The sequence below is a fragment of the Nerophis ophidion genome, linkage group LG10 (genome assembly GCF_033978795.1).
Source record: "Nerophis ophidion isolate RoL-2023_Sa linkage group LG10, RoL_Noph_v1.0, whole genome shotgun sequence".
Lineage (NCBI taxonomy): Eukaryota > Metazoa > Chordata > Actinopteri > Syngnathiformes > Syngnathidae > Nerophis > Nerophis ophidion.
The window spans coordinates 56,789,067-56,811,141 of NC_084620.1; the positions used below are offsets into that span (position 1 = coordinate 56,789,067).

At 40.8% G+C, this 22,075-nt stretch overlaps 1 protein-coding gene across 1 annotated transcript in view; it reads right to left on the reverse strand.

The window, feature by feature from the left end:
* Nucleotides 1-19,188, reverse strand: part of abcc9 (ATP-binding cassette, sub-family C (CFTR/MRP), member 9) — a 99,057-nt gene extending 79,869 nt beyond the window's left edge. The window contains exons 1-8 of the mRNA XM_061914670.1: nt 19,078-19,188; nt 15,559-15,719; nt 15,302-15,443; nt 15,090-15,211; nt 14,860-15,026; nt 14,688-14,789; nt 14,485-14,625; nt 12,120-12,311 (exon numbers count right to left, since the gene is read on the reverse strand). Of these exons, the coding sequence (XP_061770654.1) occupies nt 12,120-12,311; nt 14,485-14,625; nt 14,688-14,789; nt 14,860-15,026; nt 15,090-15,211; nt 15,302-15,443; nt 15,559-15,706 (1,014 nt within the window). The 5' untranslated portion in view covers nt 15,707-15,719; nt 19,078-19,188. The remainder of the gene's footprint in view (nt 1-12,119; nt 12,312-14,484; nt 14,626-14,687; nt 14,790-14,859; nt 15,027-15,089; nt 15,212-15,301; nt 15,444-15,558; nt 15,720-19,077) is intronic.
* Between the last annotated feature and the right edge of the window lie 2,887 nt (nt 19,189-22,075).

Consider the following 22,075-nt stretch of genomic DNA (forward strand, 5'->3'; position numbering starts at 1 on the left):
TACAATCTAGAATAATCTCTTTTCGCAATACTTCTCCTTTTAGTCTATTCTTAAAGCCCACTATGCTGGTGATTGATAGCAGATATTGTGGAAGTCTATTCCAGTAAGTGATTGCCCGACACATTACAGTCTTTTTCAAAACATCACTTTTGGGTTTAAGACGGGTGAGAGCACCTCTTTGGGCTCTCATACATGTGTGTACATATATACATATGTACACACACACATATATATACACACACATATATACAATTTATATATATATATATTAGGGGTGGGCAAATTAACGCGTTAATTACGAGTTAACTCATCAAACTATTAACGCCGACAATTATTTTATCGCACATTTGCGTATGTTGTTTACATGCTTTTATTTTGTTAACGCCTTTTCTTAACAAGATGGCGTCGCCCGGATGTTCTTTGGCGTCGAGGGGCTCTTGGTAAAGATGGAACATTTGGCAAAAATACCGGACAATTCTGCAAATTTCATGGCTGGCTTACAGCGTGGTCACTCCGGGATCACTTACGACCGACAGACAATTCTGAATGCGGATAGATCGGGCCGTTTTGGACTGAATGAGGCGTGCTTGCTAGACCGGCTAGCTAGCAGGGGAATTCTTTGCCGGCTACATCCAGCGGCCTGTGAAGCAGCGGAGTATTTGTGTTGTCTGTCTATTTATGAATAATGCAGACCAGGAGTGTTGGCTGAGTTCTTAACGTTTGCTTTCAGAGCGTGCATATCACAACATACAAGATGCCGTCATGGCGACACAACCGCGCATGCTCGTCACTCCTGTTGCATGCTGGGTAGGGTAGTTCTTTTTTTCCCTGGCTCATAACATCACAATATAGTACCATGTATATGCGTTCAGTTTATCAAAGCACCAAGCAAACAATCGGAAAATTCCCATCATATCAATTCCTAGATATGGTCATAATTATTTTAAGTGCACTACGCAGAATAAACACAACATTATTAATATTGCTACTACGGATAATTTGATCAAAAATTCCCTAAAACAGCCCACTACCTATAATATAGGTTTTTTAAACATAAGATCCCTGATAAAAAAATAATGTTTCTGCTGTTACCTCAGAAATTGCCTGTTCAGATGTTATGATTGTGGCTCAGAGATTTGTATGTAGATTATATTTATTTTCCATAACAAACAGGATAACTTAAATACCCTGGCAGTGGCAATGAGCTTAAATGTTTGTATTTACATTTTTTGAGTTGATTTTCATAAAATATGCTATTTAACTGCTACTGTTTAACAAGGACTGATTTAAATTGTGTTTGCACAACAAATATTTTGGCGCTTTTGTTCATGTGGGAGAATATTCCAATAAAGGTGCACTACACACTACTTTTGAATTCATTATTGGGCTTTGCGTATACAATGCAGTTAATCGCGATTAATCGGAGAAATAGTGCGATTAACTTCGATTAAAATTTCTAACCGTTGCCCAGCCCTAATATATATATATATATATATATATATATATATATATACACACACATACATACATACACATACACACATACACATATAAATATTATAATGTAGATCTCGAGATATAAAAATATAAAAATAAAGTATCAATCAATATCTAGCAACAGAGGGGAGGGAGTGCGGGGTCATGGTGGTAGGCCGCAGCTCTCAGGCGCTGACCATCCTTTCATCACCCCTATGGGACTTGCGTCGAGGGCGTTGAGTTGGAGGGTAGGGGGGGGTGGGGGGTTATGTGCTGCGTATATTTTTTTGGATGCATGTTCGTGTGTAAGCCTGCAGTGTATCTCTGTTCCGCGGCCTTGATCTTTTTAATGCATTCTAAATATTAAATAAATTCGATCAAAAGGTCCGCTTACAATGGAGACGCTCTATTCTGCCTATAAAGTTCTTAAAAACATCCAAACACCTCCATCAGTGTTTTCTATACACACTGTAAGTATGCATGTAAAGTAGTCGCATTTATAATAACATTTACGTATTTTGATCATTTTAAGCATACGCTGGCCATTCATTTCAAAAACGCATCACAAAGTTTGCTTTTTTTTCCCCTTCAGTACTGATTATTAGTCACTGCAGACTCTAAGAGGGCCAAGAAACGTAATAAAACATCACTTATTGTACAATGTCTGCTGTCATTAGGATGCCGACTGCTGGGTTGATCAAGATGAAGAATGACTCATAATCCTCAGCAGAGGTGGGTAGTAACGCGCTACATTTACTCCGTTACATCTACTTGAGTAACTTTTGGGATAAATTGTACTTCTAGGAGTAGTTTTCATGCAACATACTTTTACTTGAGTATATTTATAGAGAAGAAATGCTACTTTTACTCCGCTCCATTTATCTACAATCAGCTCGTTACTCTCTACTTTTTTTTATCAATCTGTTAATGCACATTTTGTTTGTTTTGATTTTATCAGACACGCATTCAAAGTAGGAACTACGCATGCCTGCGTTTCACCAATCAAATGCAGTCACTGGTGACGTTGGACCAATCAAACAGAGCCAGGCGGTCACGAGACCGTCGCACGTCGAATCCGACCTAAAAAAGTTGAAAAACTTATTGGGGTGTTACCATTTAGTGGTCAATTTACGGAGTATGTACTGTACTGTGCAATCTACTAATAAAAGTTTCAATCAATCAAAAGTGTAAAGGAAAAAAAGACACTTTTAATTTCAACCGTACTTCGCGTCAAAAGCCTAAAGACTGATCGCACAGTTCCTGTCTTCACAATAAAAGCGCCGCTCCATCGCGCCTGCGCTACCAAAATAAGAGTCTCCGAAAGCCAGCGCAAACAAGCTAGCAAGCTACGGAGTTTGCCGCCAATATATTTCTTGTAAAGTGTATAAAAACGAACATGGAAGCTGGACAAATAAGATGCCAAAAACCAACGACTTTCATGTGGTATTAGACAGAAAAGAGGAACTTTTTTTCTCCTCCATCTGAAAATTTGGACATTATCAGCACTATACTGTCTGATTCCAATCAATGCAAGTCATCAGAATCAGGTGATACACCAACTTATATTCTTGTCTTCATGAAAGATAGGAATCTATATGTTAAACATGCATGTATATTCATTAAAACACCTTTAACATGTGAACAAAAATGGCAAAATAAATAACTATAAATTATATACTGTATATATATATATATATATATATATATATATATATATATATATATATATATATATAAATATATATATATATATATATATATATATATATATATATATATATATATATAGTCATCATTGTCACCGACGTCCCACTGGGTGTGAGTTTTCCTTGCCCTTATGTGGGCCTACCGAGGATGTCGTAGTGGTTTGTGTTGTGGTTTGTGCAGCCCTTTGAGACACTAGGGATTTAGGGCTATATAAGTAAACATTGATTGATATATATATGATATGTGTGTGTATGTATATATGAGGTAGATCACCTCGACTTGGTCATTTATTAAGTAATTGATAAACGTTGAAAAACTTATTGGGGTGTTACCATTTAGTGGTCAATTGTACGGAATATGTACTGTACTGTGCAATCTACTAATACAAGTTTCAGTCAATCAATCAATCAATCAATCGATGAATGCCTACTGAGCCTATGGTGCTGTTAAGTTATTGTGGCTCAATTTGCCTTAATTTCTTTTATTTTAATGTATTATTATTTAATATATATTATTGTTTTAGTTGCTTAAGAGATATTCCTGGCTATGAATTTGCTCATTGCTATTTTTATGTTTTTGTGCATTATTTGTTGCCGTAATCATTAATCAAACAGGTTACTCATCAGTTACTCAGTACTTGAGTAGTTTTTTCACAACATACTAAACTTTTACTCAAGTAAATATTTGGGTGACTACTCCTTACATTTACTTGAGTAGTAAATCTGTAAAGTAACAGTACTCTTACTTGAGTACAATTTCTGGCTACTCTACCCACCTCTGATCCTCATGGATAATCAGGGTCAGGAGACAGGAGGAACAAGAGCTTTTTTTTTTGGTTCTAGGTCCTAAATTGGCTGTCAAAGTGTCCCAATTTGTCGGATTACCTACTCAGACGTCTCGTGTGCAGGTGAGATGCATGATTTACGATCTAAACTTACAGGGAGCGGGAAAACGAGGAAACAGAAGACCACTCGATGATGTCAACACGCCGGGGATTACGTTGCCGCCAGAAATAGTTCATCTGCGTTAGCACTTCGAATAACAATTTTACTTTTTTTTTTTTTTAATTACTATTATTTATTATTTCTTCGGTCAGTAGTCAACAAAATAAACAAACAGTTTTACATAAACAAACAGTTGCAGACTGAAAGGGTTTAGGCTGAATTTAAACACTTATTGAGCCTAACCCTATACATTTCTATACCCTATAAAAAAATTTAAAAAAATAATTTCACTAATACTTGGTTAATTTTTAAGTCCATCCATCCATCCATCCATCATCTTCTGCTTATCAGAGGTCGGGTCACGGGGGCAACAGCCTAAGCAGGGAAACCCAGACTTCCCTCTCCCCAGCCACTTCGTCCAGCTCTTCCCGGGGGATCCCGAGGCGTTCCCAGGCCAGCCGGGAGACATAGTCTTCCCAACGTGTCCTGGGTCTTCCCCGTGGCCTCCTACCGGTTGGACGTGCCCTAAACACCTCCCTAGGGAGGCGTTCGGGTGGCATCCTGACCAGATGCCCGAACCACCTCATCTGGCTCCTCTCGATGTGAAGGAGCAGCGGCTTTACTTTGAGTTCCTCCCGGATGGCAGAGCTTCTCACCCTATCTCTAAGGGAGAGACCCAAACTAATTTCGGCCGCTTGTACCCGTGATCTTATCTTTTCGGTCATGACCCAAAGCTCATGACCATAGGTGAGGATGGGAACGTAGATCGACCGGTAAATTGAGAGCTTTGCCTTCCGGCTCAGCTCCTTCTTCACCACAACGGATCGGTACAACGTCCGCATTACTGAAGACGCCGCACCGATCCGCCTGTCGATCTCACGATCCACTCTTCCCTCACTCGTGAACAAGACTCCTAGGTACTTGAACTCCTCCACTTGGGGCAGGGTCTCCTCCCCAACCCGGAGATGGCACTCCACCCTTTTCCGGGCGAGAACCATGGACTCGGACTTGGAGGTGCTGATTCTCATTCCGGTTGCTTCACACTCGGCTGCGAACCGATCCAGCGAGAGCTGAAGATCCCGGTCAGATGAAGCCATCAGGACCACATCATCTGCAAAAAGCAGAGACCTAATCCTGCGGTTATCAAACCGGAACCCCTCAACGCCTTGACTGCGCCTAGAAATTCTGTCCATAAAAGTTATGAACAGAATGGGTGACAAAGGACAGCCTTGGCGGAGTCCAACCCTCACTGGAAACGTGTCCGACTTACTGCCGGCAATGCGGACCAAGCTCTGGCACTGATCATACAGGGAACGGACCGCCACAGTAAGACAGTCCGATACCCCATACTCTCTGAGCACTCCCCACAGGACTTCCCGAGGGACACGGTCGAATGCCTTCTCCAAGTCCATGAAGCACATGTAGACTGGTTGGGCAAACTCCCATGCACCCTCAAGAACCCTGCCGAGAGTATAGAGCTGGTCCACAGTTCCACGACCAATTTTTAAGTCACAAAATGTAAATTGGGTGTTGTTGGCACTTTTTGAATGGTTATTTATTGGATTTTATGGATGGAATAATGGAGCTCCCATTGGCTCTACTGTAAACAGACTATTATTTACGTTTATTTTAATATTTATGATTATGATTGAATATTATGATTCTGAACGATAGGCAAAATTCCCGAAAATGTCTTTAAAGGGGAACATTATCAGCAGACCTATGTAAGCGTCAATATATACCTTGATGGTGCAGAAAAAAGACCATATATTTTTTTAACCGATTTCCGAACTCTAAATGGGTGAATTTTGGCGAATTAAACGCCTTTCTGTTTATCGCTCATGTGGCGATGACGTCAGAATGTGACGTCGCCGAGGTAACACAGCCGCCATTTTCATTTTCAACACATTACAAACACCGGGTCTCAGCTCTGTAATTTTCCGTTTTTTCGACTATTTTTTGGAACCTTGGAGACATCATGCCTCGTCGGTGTGTTGTCGGAGGTTGTAACAACACTAACAGGGAGGGATTCAAGTTGCACCACTGGCCCGAAGATGCCAAAGTGTCTTCCGCCAGACCCCTGTTGAATGTACCAAAGTGTCTGCCGCCAGACCCCCGTTGAATGTACCAAAGTGTCTGCCGCCAGACCCCCATTGAATGTGCCAAAGTGTCTCCACATTTTACCGGCGATGACAGACATGGCACAGAGATGTATGGATAACCTGCAGATGCATTTGCAACGATATATTCAAAGAAATCACAAAGGTGAGTTTTGTTGTTGTTGACTTATGTGCTAATCAGACATATTTGGTCGCGGCGTGACTGCCAGCTAATCGATGCTAACATGCTATGCTAATCGATGCCAACATGCTATTTACCGGCGATGACAGACATGACAGAGAGATGTATGGATAACCTGCAGATGCATTTGCAACGATATATTCAAAGAAATCACTAAGGTGAGTTTTGTTGTTGTTAACTTATGTGCTAATCAGACATATTTGGTTGTGGCGTGACTGATTGATTGATTGATTGATTGATACTTTTATTAGTAGATTGCACAGTACAGTACATATTCCGTACAATTGACCACTAAATGGTAACACCCGAATAGGTTTTTCAACTTGTTTAAGTCGGGGTCCACGTTAATCAATTCATGGTAATCAATTCACTGCCAGCTAATCGATGCTAACATGCTACGCTAATCGATGCTAACATGCTATTCACCGGCGGTGCTAAAGCAGACATGGCACAGAGATGTATGGATAACCTGCAGATGCATTTGCAACTATATTACATTTCCTTCCACCCACATTTAATGCAAAACAAACACTTACCAATCGACCGATTTAAGTTGCTCCAGTGTCAAGAGATGCCAAAGTCCTGATCGTTTGGTCCGCACATTTTACCGGCGATGCTAGCGCAGCTATTCGGCCATGCTATGGCTATGAATAGCGTCAATAGCTATTCGCTTAATAGCTTCAGTTTCTTCTTCAATACTTTCATACTCCAACCATCCGTTTCAATACATGCGTAATCTGTTGAATTGCTTAAACCGCTGAAATCCGAGTCTGAATCCGAGCTAATGTCGCTATATCTTGCTGTGGTATTCGCCATTGTTTGTTTACATTGGCAGCACAGGGAAATGGATGGTCGCATCGCAAATAGCGAAAATCAAGCACTTTAAAGCTGTTTTTAGGGATATTCAGGGACCGGTAAAATTTTGAAAAAAACTTCAAAAAATACAACAAGCCACTGGGAACTGATTTTTATTGTTTTTAACCCGTTTGAAATTGTGATAATGTTCCCCTTTAAGTTCCCTTTTAAGAAAGTTTTTTTATATATAGCTGTGAAAATATTCAATTCGTAATTCCTACCTGGCTCAAATATATTTATCAGAGTCAGGCCCAGAACCATTAACAGCACAAAATATAATTGCAGTATAGGTATGTTGTCCATCACCATTGTTGGTATGTTGTCCATCACTATTGTTGGTATGTTGTCCATCACCATTGTTGGTATTTTTGTCCATTACCATTGTTGGTATATTGTCCATTACCATTGTTAGTATATTGTCTATTACCATCGTTGTTATATTGTCCATTACTATTGTTGGTATTTTTGTCCATACCATTGTTGGTATATTGTCCATTACCATTGTTAGTATATTGTCCATTACCACTGTTGGTATATTGTCCATTACCATTGTTAGTATATTGTCCATTACTATTGTTGGTATTTTTGTCCATTACCATTGTTGGTATATTGTCCATTACCAGTGTTGGTATATTGTCCATTACCATTGTTGGCTTATTGTCCATTACCATTGTTGGTTTTTTGTCCATTACCATTGTTGATATATTGTCCATTACCATTGTTAGTATATTGTCCATCACCATTGTTAGTATATTGTCTATTGCCATCGTTGGTATATTGTCCATTACCATTGTTGGTTTATTGTCCATTACCATTGTTGGTTTATTGTCCATTACCATTGTTGGTATTTTTTGTCCATTACCATTGTTGGTATGTTGTCCATCACCATTGTTGGTATGTTGTCCATTACCATTGTTGGTATTTTTGTCTTGGTATTTTTGTCCATTACCATTGTTGGTATATTGTCCATCTAACTATTTTTAGCCTTTTGAAAAAAAATCATATGGGTCATTAAATAACGCCAATTCAACAATGAGGTCATTGACACCACAAATAGATTGCAGTCCTGTGGCAAACCCTGAAATCAACACGTCTCCCAGTGCATCTGTCGCTAATGTTTAGAGGCTGAATGTCTGGATTGAAACCGCAAGCGGTTGTGGAATTCGTCACGTCACTCCAAAACACACGCCCGATCTCCTCTCTATCGCCCGCCGCCCGATAGTGCCACTTGAGCGCCGACGCTTGGACAGCTGACGCTCAGCTGTGACAACAAGCAGTCCCTCTGAGGGTTTCTGTCAACACGCGTCGCCAGCATTTGGTGCCAATAAACTTATGGCGCTCTTCAAAAACAAACACACAAAAAAAAATCGCCAGTAGGGTTTATCTCAAAATTCTTAAGCCCCAATTAAAACAATAACATTCTGCAAAAATCGGACCAATTTTTAAAAAACCTTAAATCATGCAAGTGAGTAATAACTTTTGATTAATCATGATTAAACCAAATTCAAAAGTGTGATTAAATCTGATATTTATATTTTTAATCATTTGGCAGCATTACATAATATATATTATAATAATAATAATAATGCAAGCAACCCCTCCAAATGCAATAAACTTTTTTTCCACTTTAGTACTTTTTTAGGGTCCTTGGCCCATGGGCAAAGGACCCTATTGAAACTGCTGTGTTTTATTATTATTCCGCACCTACGCGCTGTAATTTGACCCCCTTAACATGCTTCAAAACTCACCAAATTTGACACACGTCGGTATAGCAAACCTTCCCAACATATTAAGCAACCAATCCCCCAAAATGAAAATTGCGCTCTAGCGCCCCCTAGGAAAAAAATACAGACAAAACTGCATGTAACTTCTGTTAGGAATGTCATAGCGACATGAAACAAAAACTCCAATGTAGGTCTGATTTAGACCCAATTTTCATACACTCACTTCTTTCTGCAAAAATCTACAGGAAGTTGGCAAAAACCCCGCCAAAATAAAATTTGCGCAAAAAATGCAATTTTTGCCTCTTTGCGCTGTAATTTGACCCCTTTTAAAATGCTTCAAAAGTCACCAAACTTGGTGCACACATAAGGACTGGCGAATATTGCGATCTAATGAAAAAAACAAACCCCAAAACTCAAAATTGCGCTCTAGCGCTATTTTTGAATAAAACACTGAAAAAACTGCTCCTAGGAAGAAAACACAGACAAAACTGCTTGTAACTTCCGGTAAGAATGTCGGAGAGACATGAAACAAAAACCTCTATGTAGGTCTCGCTTGGACCTACATTTCATACATTGACAACCCCCAACACAAATCAACAGGAAGTTTGCAATCCCCCCTTCAAAACAAAAGTTTTGTAAAAACCGGTCACCTTTCTTCAAACATTATCTCCTCTGAGTGCGTTTGTTGTTTTGGCTTCAAACTCGCACAGGAGAGGGATTGAACCCTTCTGATTAAAAGTATAGAACAGAGTTTTGATAAGTTTTCAGGTTTTGATTTTACGCGCCTTCAAAGAACCCCTGTGCAAAGTCTCCTAAAAAGTCATTTTTGCCTCTTTGAGCTGTTATTTGACCCCCTTAAAATGCTTCTAAACTCACCAAACTTGACACACACATCAGGTCTGGCAAAAATTGCGATCTGATGAAAAAACCTAACCTCAAAACTCAAAATTGCGCTCCACCGCCCTCCTAGGAATACAACACAGACAAACTGCTCCTAGGAAGAAAACACAGACAAAACTGCTTGTAACTTCCGGTAGGAATGTCAGAGAGACATGAAACAAAAAACACTATGTAGGTCTCACTTAGACCTAAATTTTAATAATCAACATACTTTAGCAAAAATCAACAGGAAGTTTGATATTTTCACTTCAATACAACAACTGCATTACTTTCACATTGCATTAGATTCTCAAAATAGTGGCTCCAAGGCGTCTTCTAACGCTTATCCGGCCGTGGGTCTCGGGGGCAGCAGCCAAAGGCGGACCCGACCAACGCTGTTTGCAGCTTTAATAAACTATTGTAATTGGAAAGTCAAAAACTTCTCATTATCCTAAAAAAAGTAAACACACAATAAAAATAAAATTGACTTTCAATTTAAGTTAGCAAAAATTGCACTTCTTCCATCCAATAATTGCATTTTCTACCGCTCAACATATTAAAGTGCAATTTTCTTCGGCAGTTGGAAAAACTGGGCCGGGTAGTTTGTTTTGTTATCCTTTTTGTTGCCATCCCTCAGTCAATTTGAATCTGAAGCACTCCAACTTCTGGTTTTGCAATCGTCTTTTTCTGCCTAAAAGTTGTTATCTTGCGTTGCTTGTGCTTGTTTCCTGTTTTATTGTCCATTACCATTGTTGGTTTATTGTCCATTATCATTGTTGGTATGTTGTCCATTAGGTTTGTTGGTATGTTGTCCATTACCATTGTTGGTTTATTGTCCATTACCATTGTTAGTATATTGTCCATTACCATTGTTGGTATATTGTCCATTACCAGTGTTGGTATATTGTCCATTACCATTGTTGGCTTATTGTCCATTACCATTGTTGGTTTGTTGTCCATTACCATTGTTCGTATATTGTCCATTACCATTGTTAGTATATTGTCTATTAACATCATTGGTATATTGTCCATTACCATTGTTAGTTTATTGTCCGTTACAATTGTTGGTATTTTTTGTCCATTACCATTGTTGGTATGTTGTCCAACACCATTGTTGGTATGTTGTCCATCACCATTGTTGGTATGTTGTCCATCACTATTGTCGGTATGTTGTCCATTACCATTGTTAGTATATTGTCTATTACCATCGTTGTTATATTGTCCATTACTATTGTTGGTATTTTTGTCCATTACCATTGTTGGTATATTGTTCATTACCATTGTTAGTATATTGTCTATTACCATCGTTGGTATATTGTCCATTACCATTGTTGGTATTTTTTGTTTATTACCATCGTTGGTATATTGTCCATTACTATTGTTGGTATTTTTGTCCATTACCATTGTTGGTATATTGTCCATTACCATTGTTGGTATATTGTCCATTACCATTGTTGGTATATTGTCCATTACCATTGTTGGTATATTGTCCATTACCATTGTTGGTATATTGTCCATTACCATTGTTGGTATATTGTCCATTACCATTGTTGGTATATTGTCCATTACCATTGTTGGTATATTGTCCATTACCATCGTTGGTTTATTGTCCATTACCATTGTTGGTTTATTGTCCATTACCAGTGTTGGTATTTTTTGTCCATTACCATTGTTGGTATGTTGTCCATCACCATTGTTGGTATGTTGTCCATTACCATTGTTGGTATTTTTGTCTTGGTATTTTTGCCCATTACCATTGTTGGTATATTGTCCATTACCATTGTTGGTATTGTTCATTCTTCTAACACTGTTGCTATGAATTGTTGTCACAGTGTAATAATTATTGTTAGCTGTGGTTAACGCCATCATGATATAACATTTATTTAATAGTCCTTCCACAAAGTGACAGTGAAGCTCCATGTATTAATCACTGAATGGAGAACTGGGTGTGGGATTAAATAAATTATCTTCTTCCCACTCCCTTTTAGGCAAAACTGGATCATCCTGTTTACATAAAGTACATTGCATTTTGCACGATATCGCTTGATATTTTTATGTGTTGTCTGTCTTGTAATTTTAATCGTGATTAATCACAGTAAAAGGGTGTGATTAATGTGATTTAAAAAATGAATCACTTGACAGCCTTTAAAACATTTGAAAATGTTCATTTTCATTTGTGGTTCTATGAATTGATGTATTGATTATCTGCTCTAAAGTCATGGTTGCGACTCACCCTTATCTTGGCCGGAGCGGCGCCACCCTCTTCCAGCATCAAGTTCCTGACGATGCCCGAGATGCAGAGCGGCCCAGCGAAGCCCAGCAGGTCCGCCAGGTAGCGGAAAGTGCTGCTGAGCAGGATGGGCCGGCCGAACGCCCGGTACATGGAGCGCCAGATGGAAGGAGCTCGGTCGGGGTTCTCGGCCGACTGTGTGGAATGGAAGTACAAACCCCGTTTCTATATGAGTTGGGAAATTGTGTTTGATGTAAATATAAACAGAATACAATTATTTGCAAATCCTTTTCAACCCATATTCAGTTGAATATGCTACAAAGACAACATATTTGATGTTCAAACTCATAATTTTTTTTTTGCAAATAATCATTAACTTTAGAATTTGATGCCAGCAACACAGGCAGCAATAAATACTGATAAAGTTGAGGAATGCTCATCAAACACTTATTTGGAACATCCCACAGGCGTGCAGGCTAATTGGGAACAGGAGGGTGCCATGATTGGGTATAAAAGCAGCTTCCATGAAATGCTAAGTAATTCACAAACAAGGATGAGGCGAGGGTCACCAATTTGTAAGCAAATTGTTGAATAGTTTTAGAACATTTCTCAACGACCTATTGCAAGGAATTTAGAGATTTTACCATCTACGGTCCGTAAAATCATCAAAAGGTTCAGAGAATCTGGAGAAATCACTGCACGTAAGCGATGATATTACGATCTTTGATCCCTCAGGCGGTACTGCATCAAAAACTGACATCAGTGTGTAAAGGATATCCCCACATGGACTTAGGAACACTTCATAAAACCACTGTCAGTAACTACAGTTGGTCGCTACATTTTTAAGTGCGAGTTAAAACTCTACTATGCAAAGCAAAAGCCATTTATCAACAACACCCAGGAACGCCACCTAACATCATCTAACATCAATCAATCAATCAATGTTTATTTATATAGCCCCACATCACAAATGTCTCAAAGGACTGCACAAATCATTAGGACTACGACATCCTCGGAAGAACCCACAAAAGGGCAAGGCAAACTCACACCCAGTGGGCAGGGAGAATTCACATCCAGTGGGACGCCAGTGACAATGCTGACTATGAGAAACATTGGAGAGGACCTCAGATGTGGGCAACCCCCCCCCCTCTAGGGGACCAAAAACAATGGATGTCGAGCGGGTCTAACATGATACTGTGAAAGTTCAATCCATAGTGGCTCCAACACAGCCGCGAGAGTTCATGGACTGATGCAAAGTGGAAAAGTGTTCGGTGGTCTGACGAGTCCACATTTCAAATTATATTTGGAAACTGTGGACGTGGTGTCCTCCGGAACAAAGACGAAAATAACCATCCGGATTGTTATAGGCGCAAAGTTCAAAAGCCAGCATCTGTGATGGTATGGGGGTGCATTAGTGCCCAAGGTATGGGTAACTTACACATCTGTGAAGGCACCATTAATGCTGAAAGGTACATACAGGTTTTACAGCAACATATGTTGTCATCCAAGCAACGTTATCATGGACGCCCCTGCTTATTTCAGCAAAACAAGGCCAAGCCACGTGTTACAACAGCGTGGCTTCGTAGTATAAGAGTGCGGATACTTTTCCTGACCCTCCTGCAGTACACACATGTCTCCCATGTCAGCATCTGTGATGGTATGGGGGTGCATTAACGCCCAAGGCATGGGTAACTTACACATCTGTGAAGGCACCATTAATGCTGAAAGGTACATACAGGTTTTGGAACAACATATGCTGCCATCTGAGCGCCGTCTTTTTCATGGACGCCCCTGCTTATTTCAGCAAGACAATGCCAAGCCACATTCAGCACGTGTTACAACAGCGTGGCTTCGTAAAAAAAGAGTGCGGGTACTTTCTTGGCCCGCCTGCAGTCCAGACCTGTCTCCCATGGAAAATGTGTGGTGCATTATGAAGCGTAAAATACGACAACGGAGACCCCGGATTGTTGAACAACTTAAGCTGTACATCAAGCAAGAATGGTAAAAAATTCCACTTTCAAAGCTTCAACAATTAGTGTCCTCCAGTCCCAAATGTTTATTGAGTGTTGTTAAAAGAAAAGGTGATGTAACACATCGGTGAACATGCCCTTTCCCAACTACTTTGGCACGTGTTGCAGCCATGAAATTCTAAGTTGATTATTATTTGCAAAAAAATAAAAAATGTTTATGAGTTTGAACATCAAATATGTTGTCTTTGTAGCATATTCAACTGAATATGGGTTGAAAAGGATTTGCAAATCATTGTATTCTGTTTATATTTACATCTAACACAATTTCCCAACTCATATGGAAACGGGGTTTGTACTTCACCATCTCACATGTCTCGTGGACGTTAGGAGGAACTCACCTTTTGATCTTCGTAGGCGTCTTTGAGGCGTAAGTAGTTGGTGAGGGCTCTCATGGCGATGGGCAGCTTGCCGATCTTCTTCAGCTCGATGGGTCTCTTGTGGGCGCCCATGATGAGAGGGTTCATCCACCAGTACGTGGCCTGGAAGCACGGTCTTAGGGTCACACCTGCTTTCCTCACCCCGATTTGATCCACCAGCTTACCTTGGACAGCAGATTGACGAAGGGCTGCAGAAAACGAACCCCCAAATCTTGCAGGTCTTCTGGAGGTTTCACCTTCTGGGGGTTGGCGAAGAAGACGTACTTCTGCAAGAGGAAATAAAGTACTTTTGGGAGGGTCTCATCGGTTAATGTGTTGAAGAAGTAGGTCACCGACCCGGATCCTAATGACGTTGACTTCCACGGCCATGAGCAGACCGTACAGGATCACAAGCAGGGCCGTGATGCAGAACCTCAGCTGCTGCGGGCCCACGTGGAACTCGGCGAACTTCCACAGCTTGATGGACTTGGTGATAAAGGCCAGCACCCAGTAGATGAACAGGACTGAGGAGATCAAGCACAGGCATATGAAGCTTGTCCGCCCACGAGATGATGTTCGGAGCTCACCAAGGAGAAGTTTGGGGAAGTTGGAGGTCTCGATGTTGTGGTAGTAGACCACCGATGTTGTAGCCGCCACAAAGCCCATGAAGGCGGGCATGAAGAGGTGCAGGTGGTTGGTGTCCATCATCCTACAGTGAGGCACAAACACAGGTGGAATATCATTTACTGCTGGACCACGCAGAACCTGCAGGTCTTATCCTTCCTGGGGGGGGTCTCACTTGTTGGAGACGAGGCCCTCCGCAAACTCGCACACGTGGACGAAGAGCAGCAAGAAGGTGAGGATCCATCTCAGGTTGTGTCCAGGGAAGTGGAGCCAGGTGTTGTGATGGATTTGGACCTTGGAGCTCTGACTGCCCCAACCTGAAACACACGAACACGCACTTCTGTAAATCTGGGGACTCTTGGCTTCAGCATCATTCATTAGCTTAATGGAGTCTGCCTGAACCGAAAACATAAATCCATCGAATCCCCTCACCAATGAAGAGGATGGGGAAGGTGATGAAGAGCAGGAAGACATGAGGCACCAGGTTGAGCGCGTCCACGAAGCAGCCGTTGTTCAACATGCCGTCGTCGACGTTGTAGCCGCTGACGTTCTCATCGTTGCCGCAAAACGACAAGCCCATGGCGCCACCAGACCTACGCCAGAAAGAAGACCATTAAACATGTTAGAAGAAGCAGCAGCAGCAGCAAAGTGACGCACCCAACAACACCCATCCAGAATAGAAGTACACATAGCGGCGGGAAACAGGCGGCCATATTTGATGAGGTCAAATATGGTTTACTTTCTCACACAATTTCCTTAAAGGTCTACTGAAATGAGATTTTCTTATTCAAACGGGGATAGCAGGTCTATTCTATGTGTCATACTTGATCATTTCGTCATATTGCCATATTTTTGCTGAAAGGATTTAGTAGAGAACATTGAGGATAAAGTTTGCAACTTTTGGTCGCTAATAAAAAAGCCTTGCTTGTACCAGAAGTAGCAGGCGATGTGTGCGTGACGTCACGGGTTGTGGAGCTCCTCACATCTGAACATTGTTTACAATCATGGCCACCAGCAGTCAGAGCGATTCGGACCGAGAAAGCGACGATTTCCCCATTAATTTGAGCGAGGATGAAAGATTCGTGGATGAGGAAAGTGAGAGTGAAGGACTAGAAAAAAAAAAAAGACGAGGGCAGTGGGAGCGATTCGGATGTTATTAGACACATTTACTAGAATTCTGGAAAATCCCTTATGAAGTGATATATATTTATATAGTGCTTTTTCTCTAGTGACTCAAAGCGCTTTACATAGTGAAACCCAATATCTAAGCTACATTTTATACCTGTGTGGGTGGCACTGAGAGCAGGTGGGTAAAGTGTCTTGCCCAAGGACACAACGGCAGTGACTCGGATGGTGGAAGCGGGGATCGAACCTGCAACCCTCAAGTTGCTGGCACGGCCGCTCTACCAACCGAGCTATACCACCCCTTATCTGCTTATTGTGTTACTAGTGTTTTAGTGAGATTATATGGTCGTACCTGAAAGTCAGAGGGGTGTGGTGACCACCAGTATCTTCGATGGAAGCCACATTTCTCGACGAGGCAAGGCAGCCGGGCTGAAATATTATTTTTTACCCCTCCTACACGGTGTAAGCATCCGACAATCGAGGGTGGCTGGTGGGAGGAGGCAAGAGAGTCCGCAGCTCTCCGCTCATAACTACGGTAAAAGCCGACTTAATACCACCATTTTCTCACCGAAACCTGCCGGTTGACATGCGGTAGGGAACCACGTTCGCTTGACCGCTCCGTTCCATAGTAAAGCTTCACCGTCAGCTTTCGGGAATGTAAACAAGGAAACACCGGCTTTGTGTTGCCGAAGGCGGCCGCAATACACCGCTTCCCACCTACATCTTTCTTCTTTGACGTCTCCATTATTAATTGAACAAATTGCTAAAGATTCAGCAACACAGATGTCCATAATAGTGTGTAATTAAAGCTGGGATCGGTGCTGGATCAAAATGTCCGCTACAATCCGTGACATCACGCGCACGCGTCAACATACCGCAACGTTTTCAACAGGATACTTTAAGGAAATTGAAATGGTAATTTAGTAAACTAAAAAGGCCGTATTGGCATGTGTTGCAATGTTAATATTTCATCATTGATATATAAACTATCAGACTGCGTGGTCGCTAGTAGTGGCTTTAAACTTCTCACACTATAATGTACTTTCAATTGTACAAACAAAAAAATTTAAACTTGTTACCTAAATACATTTAAAAAGAGACTTGCTATGAAAATATGTAGTCCAGTGGTCTCCTATGGGAAATGCAATGTGAGTGTTGACACCTGACACCCTCCTACTTTACTAACATATCTACAGTTCATACAACACAAATGCATCAAAATACAAATAAACACACCTCAAATTAAATAGAACTTCTATGTTTAAGTCGTAGTGAATGCTGGACACACAAACAACACCTGGGAAGAAACTAAATTTAAAAAAAATTATAAATAAAAAAAACTCGAAAGTGCAAATTGGAAATTAGGTAAAGCTTTGCTTACCCCGACGAGAAGATGTAATCCTCACTGAAACACTTTCATTCCTGGCCCAAAAAAAAAAAGTTGTGATGACAAAAAACAAACAAAGGAGACAAAAAGTTAAATAGTGGAGTCAAGTCAGAGGAGAGAAAAGTTGATTATTTTTAGACGCGCACGAAGATCAGCTGCTCCGCATTCTGACCACCGTCCGTCGCAGTAAATACACGCCAACCATTTCCGGTTAGTTCCGAACCAACGCTTGGTTAATATAGAAAATATTTAGCCACCATACATATCTAAAATGTTAAATATTGATAAATTTAGCAGCTATATGTGTCAAAATGTTTTACCAGACGCTCATTCACCGTCTTTCGACAGGTGGGATTTGTTTTGAAGGCAACAAATATGACACTTCCGGTACAAGACGCATTAACGTCGTCCGACTTGACGTATCCTCTCCTATCACATTTCCAAAATTGAAGCAGGTCATAAAATATATTTTCATAAATATTCCAACTTAAAAATGAACATGAATGTCAGCAACAAATATATTTTAAAACACACTGTTGATGATAATAATAATAATAATTGATTAAAAAAAACATTTTGTTTAACAGAATTAAGCCAGTTTGTTGTGCTTGCGGTGAACATGGACAATGACTTTTATTATAAAACAATAGCATTAGATTCAGAAAAAAATAGTTTGTGAATAATTGGATTATCATATGACACATTGAACATGGCAGGGGGCCTGGTTGAGTGAGACCCAGGACACAAAGGAATATGGCAACTTGGGGGTGGGGAACATAACAAATATTCATGCAAAAAAAAAAAAGCATAATCACAATGTCAATTTGTCATGACATCATGCATCTTGCAAGTGTATCCTTGACAATATCATGCATCTTGCAAGTGTATCTTTGACAATATCATGCATCTTGTAGATCGATGAAGATATGACGCATAAGCCTGGTGGTCGTCCAAACTCCATTATAAAAGTGATCAATTTAAGATGTTTTACGTCGTGTAGTAATATATACCGCTAAAACGCAAAAGCTAAGAATTTAAACAACTCATTTCGATGAACATTTTCATTCGGCAGGCACAAACACGAAGCTAAGCGATGCATTTCGACGGAATGTGTGTTTTATTTCAAATTGTCCCGCTTTGCACCACAAAGCACTTCCCTCCACCGAAGCGCGATGGCAGCCTCAATTATATTCCTTTTTTCGACATTAGCGTTCTTTAAACGGGCTTATTTTGATGCCGATGACAACAATTTATGTTGCCAACCTACATATGTTGTTTTTATATCAATTGAAAAATCGATCTTACCCTAAAAACGCTATTACTTTGTATTGTTAGTTTAGCCTATGGAGTTTTGTATTGACAATTTGCTGTGCGATGCGTTCACGACACAGACGACAGGTGGACGACATGGGATGACGGGACCCCCCCCCAGGACTTACCCGGTCTCAGACGCAGGTGGTGGGGGCTCGTACTTGCAGGAGGGGTGCCAGGGCTTCGACGTCTTAAAGGTGATGCGTGTTCTGTCATTGCGGGGACCGGAAATAGCTATAGATTGCGTTCAAGGACACGTAAATGCATGGTAGATTCGATTGTAATTCTAAAACGCTCAAATCTTGCATAAAGCTGCGGGAATCGCAGGACACTTTGCAGCACCAAAGATCGTGTATTGGAGGGAATGAAGAACGCTGGTAATATAAAAAGAGGTCGATGATATATATATTTTATTTTATGGATATCACAAGTATTATTACATGTTAAAATGAGCTGGTATCGGTTTTTTTTAATATTGAAAAATACATATTAAAAATATTCTGCATAATCTAGAAACAACATATGTTGTACCGGTTTTCAACCAGAAGAGGGCGCAAATGACAAAAAATATATAGTAAAATGTATAAAGCAGGGGTCAGCAACCTTTTTGAAAGCAAGAGCTACTTCTTGGGTACTGATTAATGCGAAGGGCTACCAGTTGGATACACACTTAAATAAATTGCCAGAAATAGCCAATTTGCTCAATTTACCTTTAATAAATAAATCTCTATATCCATCCATCCATCCATCTTCTTCCGCTTATCCGAGGTCGGGTCGCGGGGGCAACAGCCTAAGCAGGGAAACCCAGACTTCCCTCTACCCAGCCACTATATAGAGGGAAATCTCTATATATGTAAAAAAAAAAAAAAGGGTATTTCTGTCTGTCATTCCGTCCTACATTTTTTTTCCTTTTACGGAAGGTTTTTTTGTAGTGAAGTGAAGTGAATTATATTTATATAGCGCTTTTCTCTAGTGACTCAAAGCGCTTTACATAGTGAAACCCAATATCTAAGTTGCATTTAAACCAGTGTGTGTAGCACTGGGAGCAGGTGGGTAAAGTGTCTTGCCCAAGGACACAACGGCAGTGACTAGGATGGCGGAAGCGGGAATCGAACCTGCAACCCTCAAGTTGCTGGCACGGCCGCTCTACCAACCGAGCTATGCTAGAGAATAAATGATGAAAAAAAACACTTGATTGAACAGTTTAAAAGAGGAGAAAACACGAAAAAAAATGAACATTTAAATTTGAAACATAGTTTATCTTCAATTTCGACTCTTTAACATTCAAAATTCAACCGAAAAAAATGAAGAGAAAAAACAGCTAAATCGAATCTTTTTCAAAAAATTCAAAAGAGAATTTATCATTAGTCATTTTTCCTGATTAAGATTAATTTTAGAATTTTTGATGACATGTTTTAAATAGGTTAAAATCCAATTTGCACTTTGTTAGAATATATAACAAATTGGACCAAGCTATATTTCTAACAAAGACAAGTCATTATTTCTTCTAGATTTCTTCTAGATTCTTGAACAAAAATTTTAAAAGAAATTCAAAATACTTTGAAATAAGATTTAAATTTGAAAAAAAAAAAAAAAGAACCCCCCGCGGGACAAATTATTAAGCGTGGATACAAAAAGGTTGGGGACCACCAAACACCGACATGAGAGCCTGTTTTAGGGTTAAAATATTGTTAGATTTTTCAATAAGTCTCTCAGTTGCTTTCCAGCAATTGTATTTTTCTCTTTTGTTCTCGCTCGCGCTCTGGCTCCAGCCCCAACCCCGTCTCTCCTCCTGGCTGCTGCTTATAACAGAGCGACAGGTGAATAAAATAACAAGGCTCAGGTGGACAATCAACGCACCTGTCGCTGATTTCGAGGCCGGTCCTGGCACACCCCAGTTCGCTGCAGGCCCGCAGGCCACGCCCCCTCCACAGTTAGCTTCAGTATAACAATGTTATGACAAAGAATAAGAGACCTGTTATACTCCAGAAATGTTGGTCTTGCTTAAAAATGCACGCGTTTAGTTGTGTTCGGTGTTATATATGGCTCTTACGGAAATACATTTTAAAATATTTGGCTTTTTGGCTCTCTCAGCCAAAAAGGTGAAGTGAATTATATTTATATAGCGCTTTTTCTCTAGTGACTCAAAGCGCTTTACATAGTGAAACCCAATATCTAAGTTACATTCAAACCAGTGTGGGTGGCACTGGGAGCAGGTGGGTAAAGTGTATTGCCCAAGGACACAACGGCAGTGACTAGGGAATCGAACCTGCAACCCTCAAGTTGCTGGCACGGCCACTCTACCAACCGAGCTAAACCCTCCCATTCCTCCACATGCCGTGTAAATAATGACTTTTTGGTGACCAGAGAAGGAGCCGCCTTTGTCCAAATGAATAAAAACAAACAAACAAACCAAAAAAATATCGGGTTAATTGTGCACATGTGGAACTGCACGTCCGAGACGGCGTTGCTGTGTACAGCGTGAGAAAGCGTCGTCCTCGGGGGAAGAGTTTGAACTTCGCACAGGAAGTGGGGGTCGATCCTCAGTAGCACAACTCAGGCGTGTTTAGTGACCTTGGTGCAAAGACTTCAAACGTCAACTACTTTGTTGACACACTAAAGAATTAAAGAGGGTTTTTTGCGCACACACACACACACACACACACACACACACACACACACACACACACACACACACACACACACACACACACACACACACACACACACACACACACACACACACACACACACACACACAGGATGCCTGTGCGTGACTTTGTTCAACATGGAGAATCACCACATCATCCTTGACAGATCCGGGTCAGGGTCCCAAAGGCATGGGGTCCAAGACGACTGGGGACCCTTTTCTGCTGCAGCCTTCTTCCGCCATCGCAGCCGTTGTGGTAATTCTTACATCTACCGTCTTCCGCCTGCTCCCCAGTTGAGGTCTTCACCGTATCCCTGGCTAGGGGGCAGTCAGGTACTAGGTCTTTGCCGAGGGCCACCTGGGGTGACTGTAGTAACGGGGTCAACGTCCTAGTGCCCCAAGACCCCACAGGTGTGCAGGCTAATCGGGAACAGGTGGGTGCCATGATTGGGTATAAAAACAGCTTCCCAAGTCTT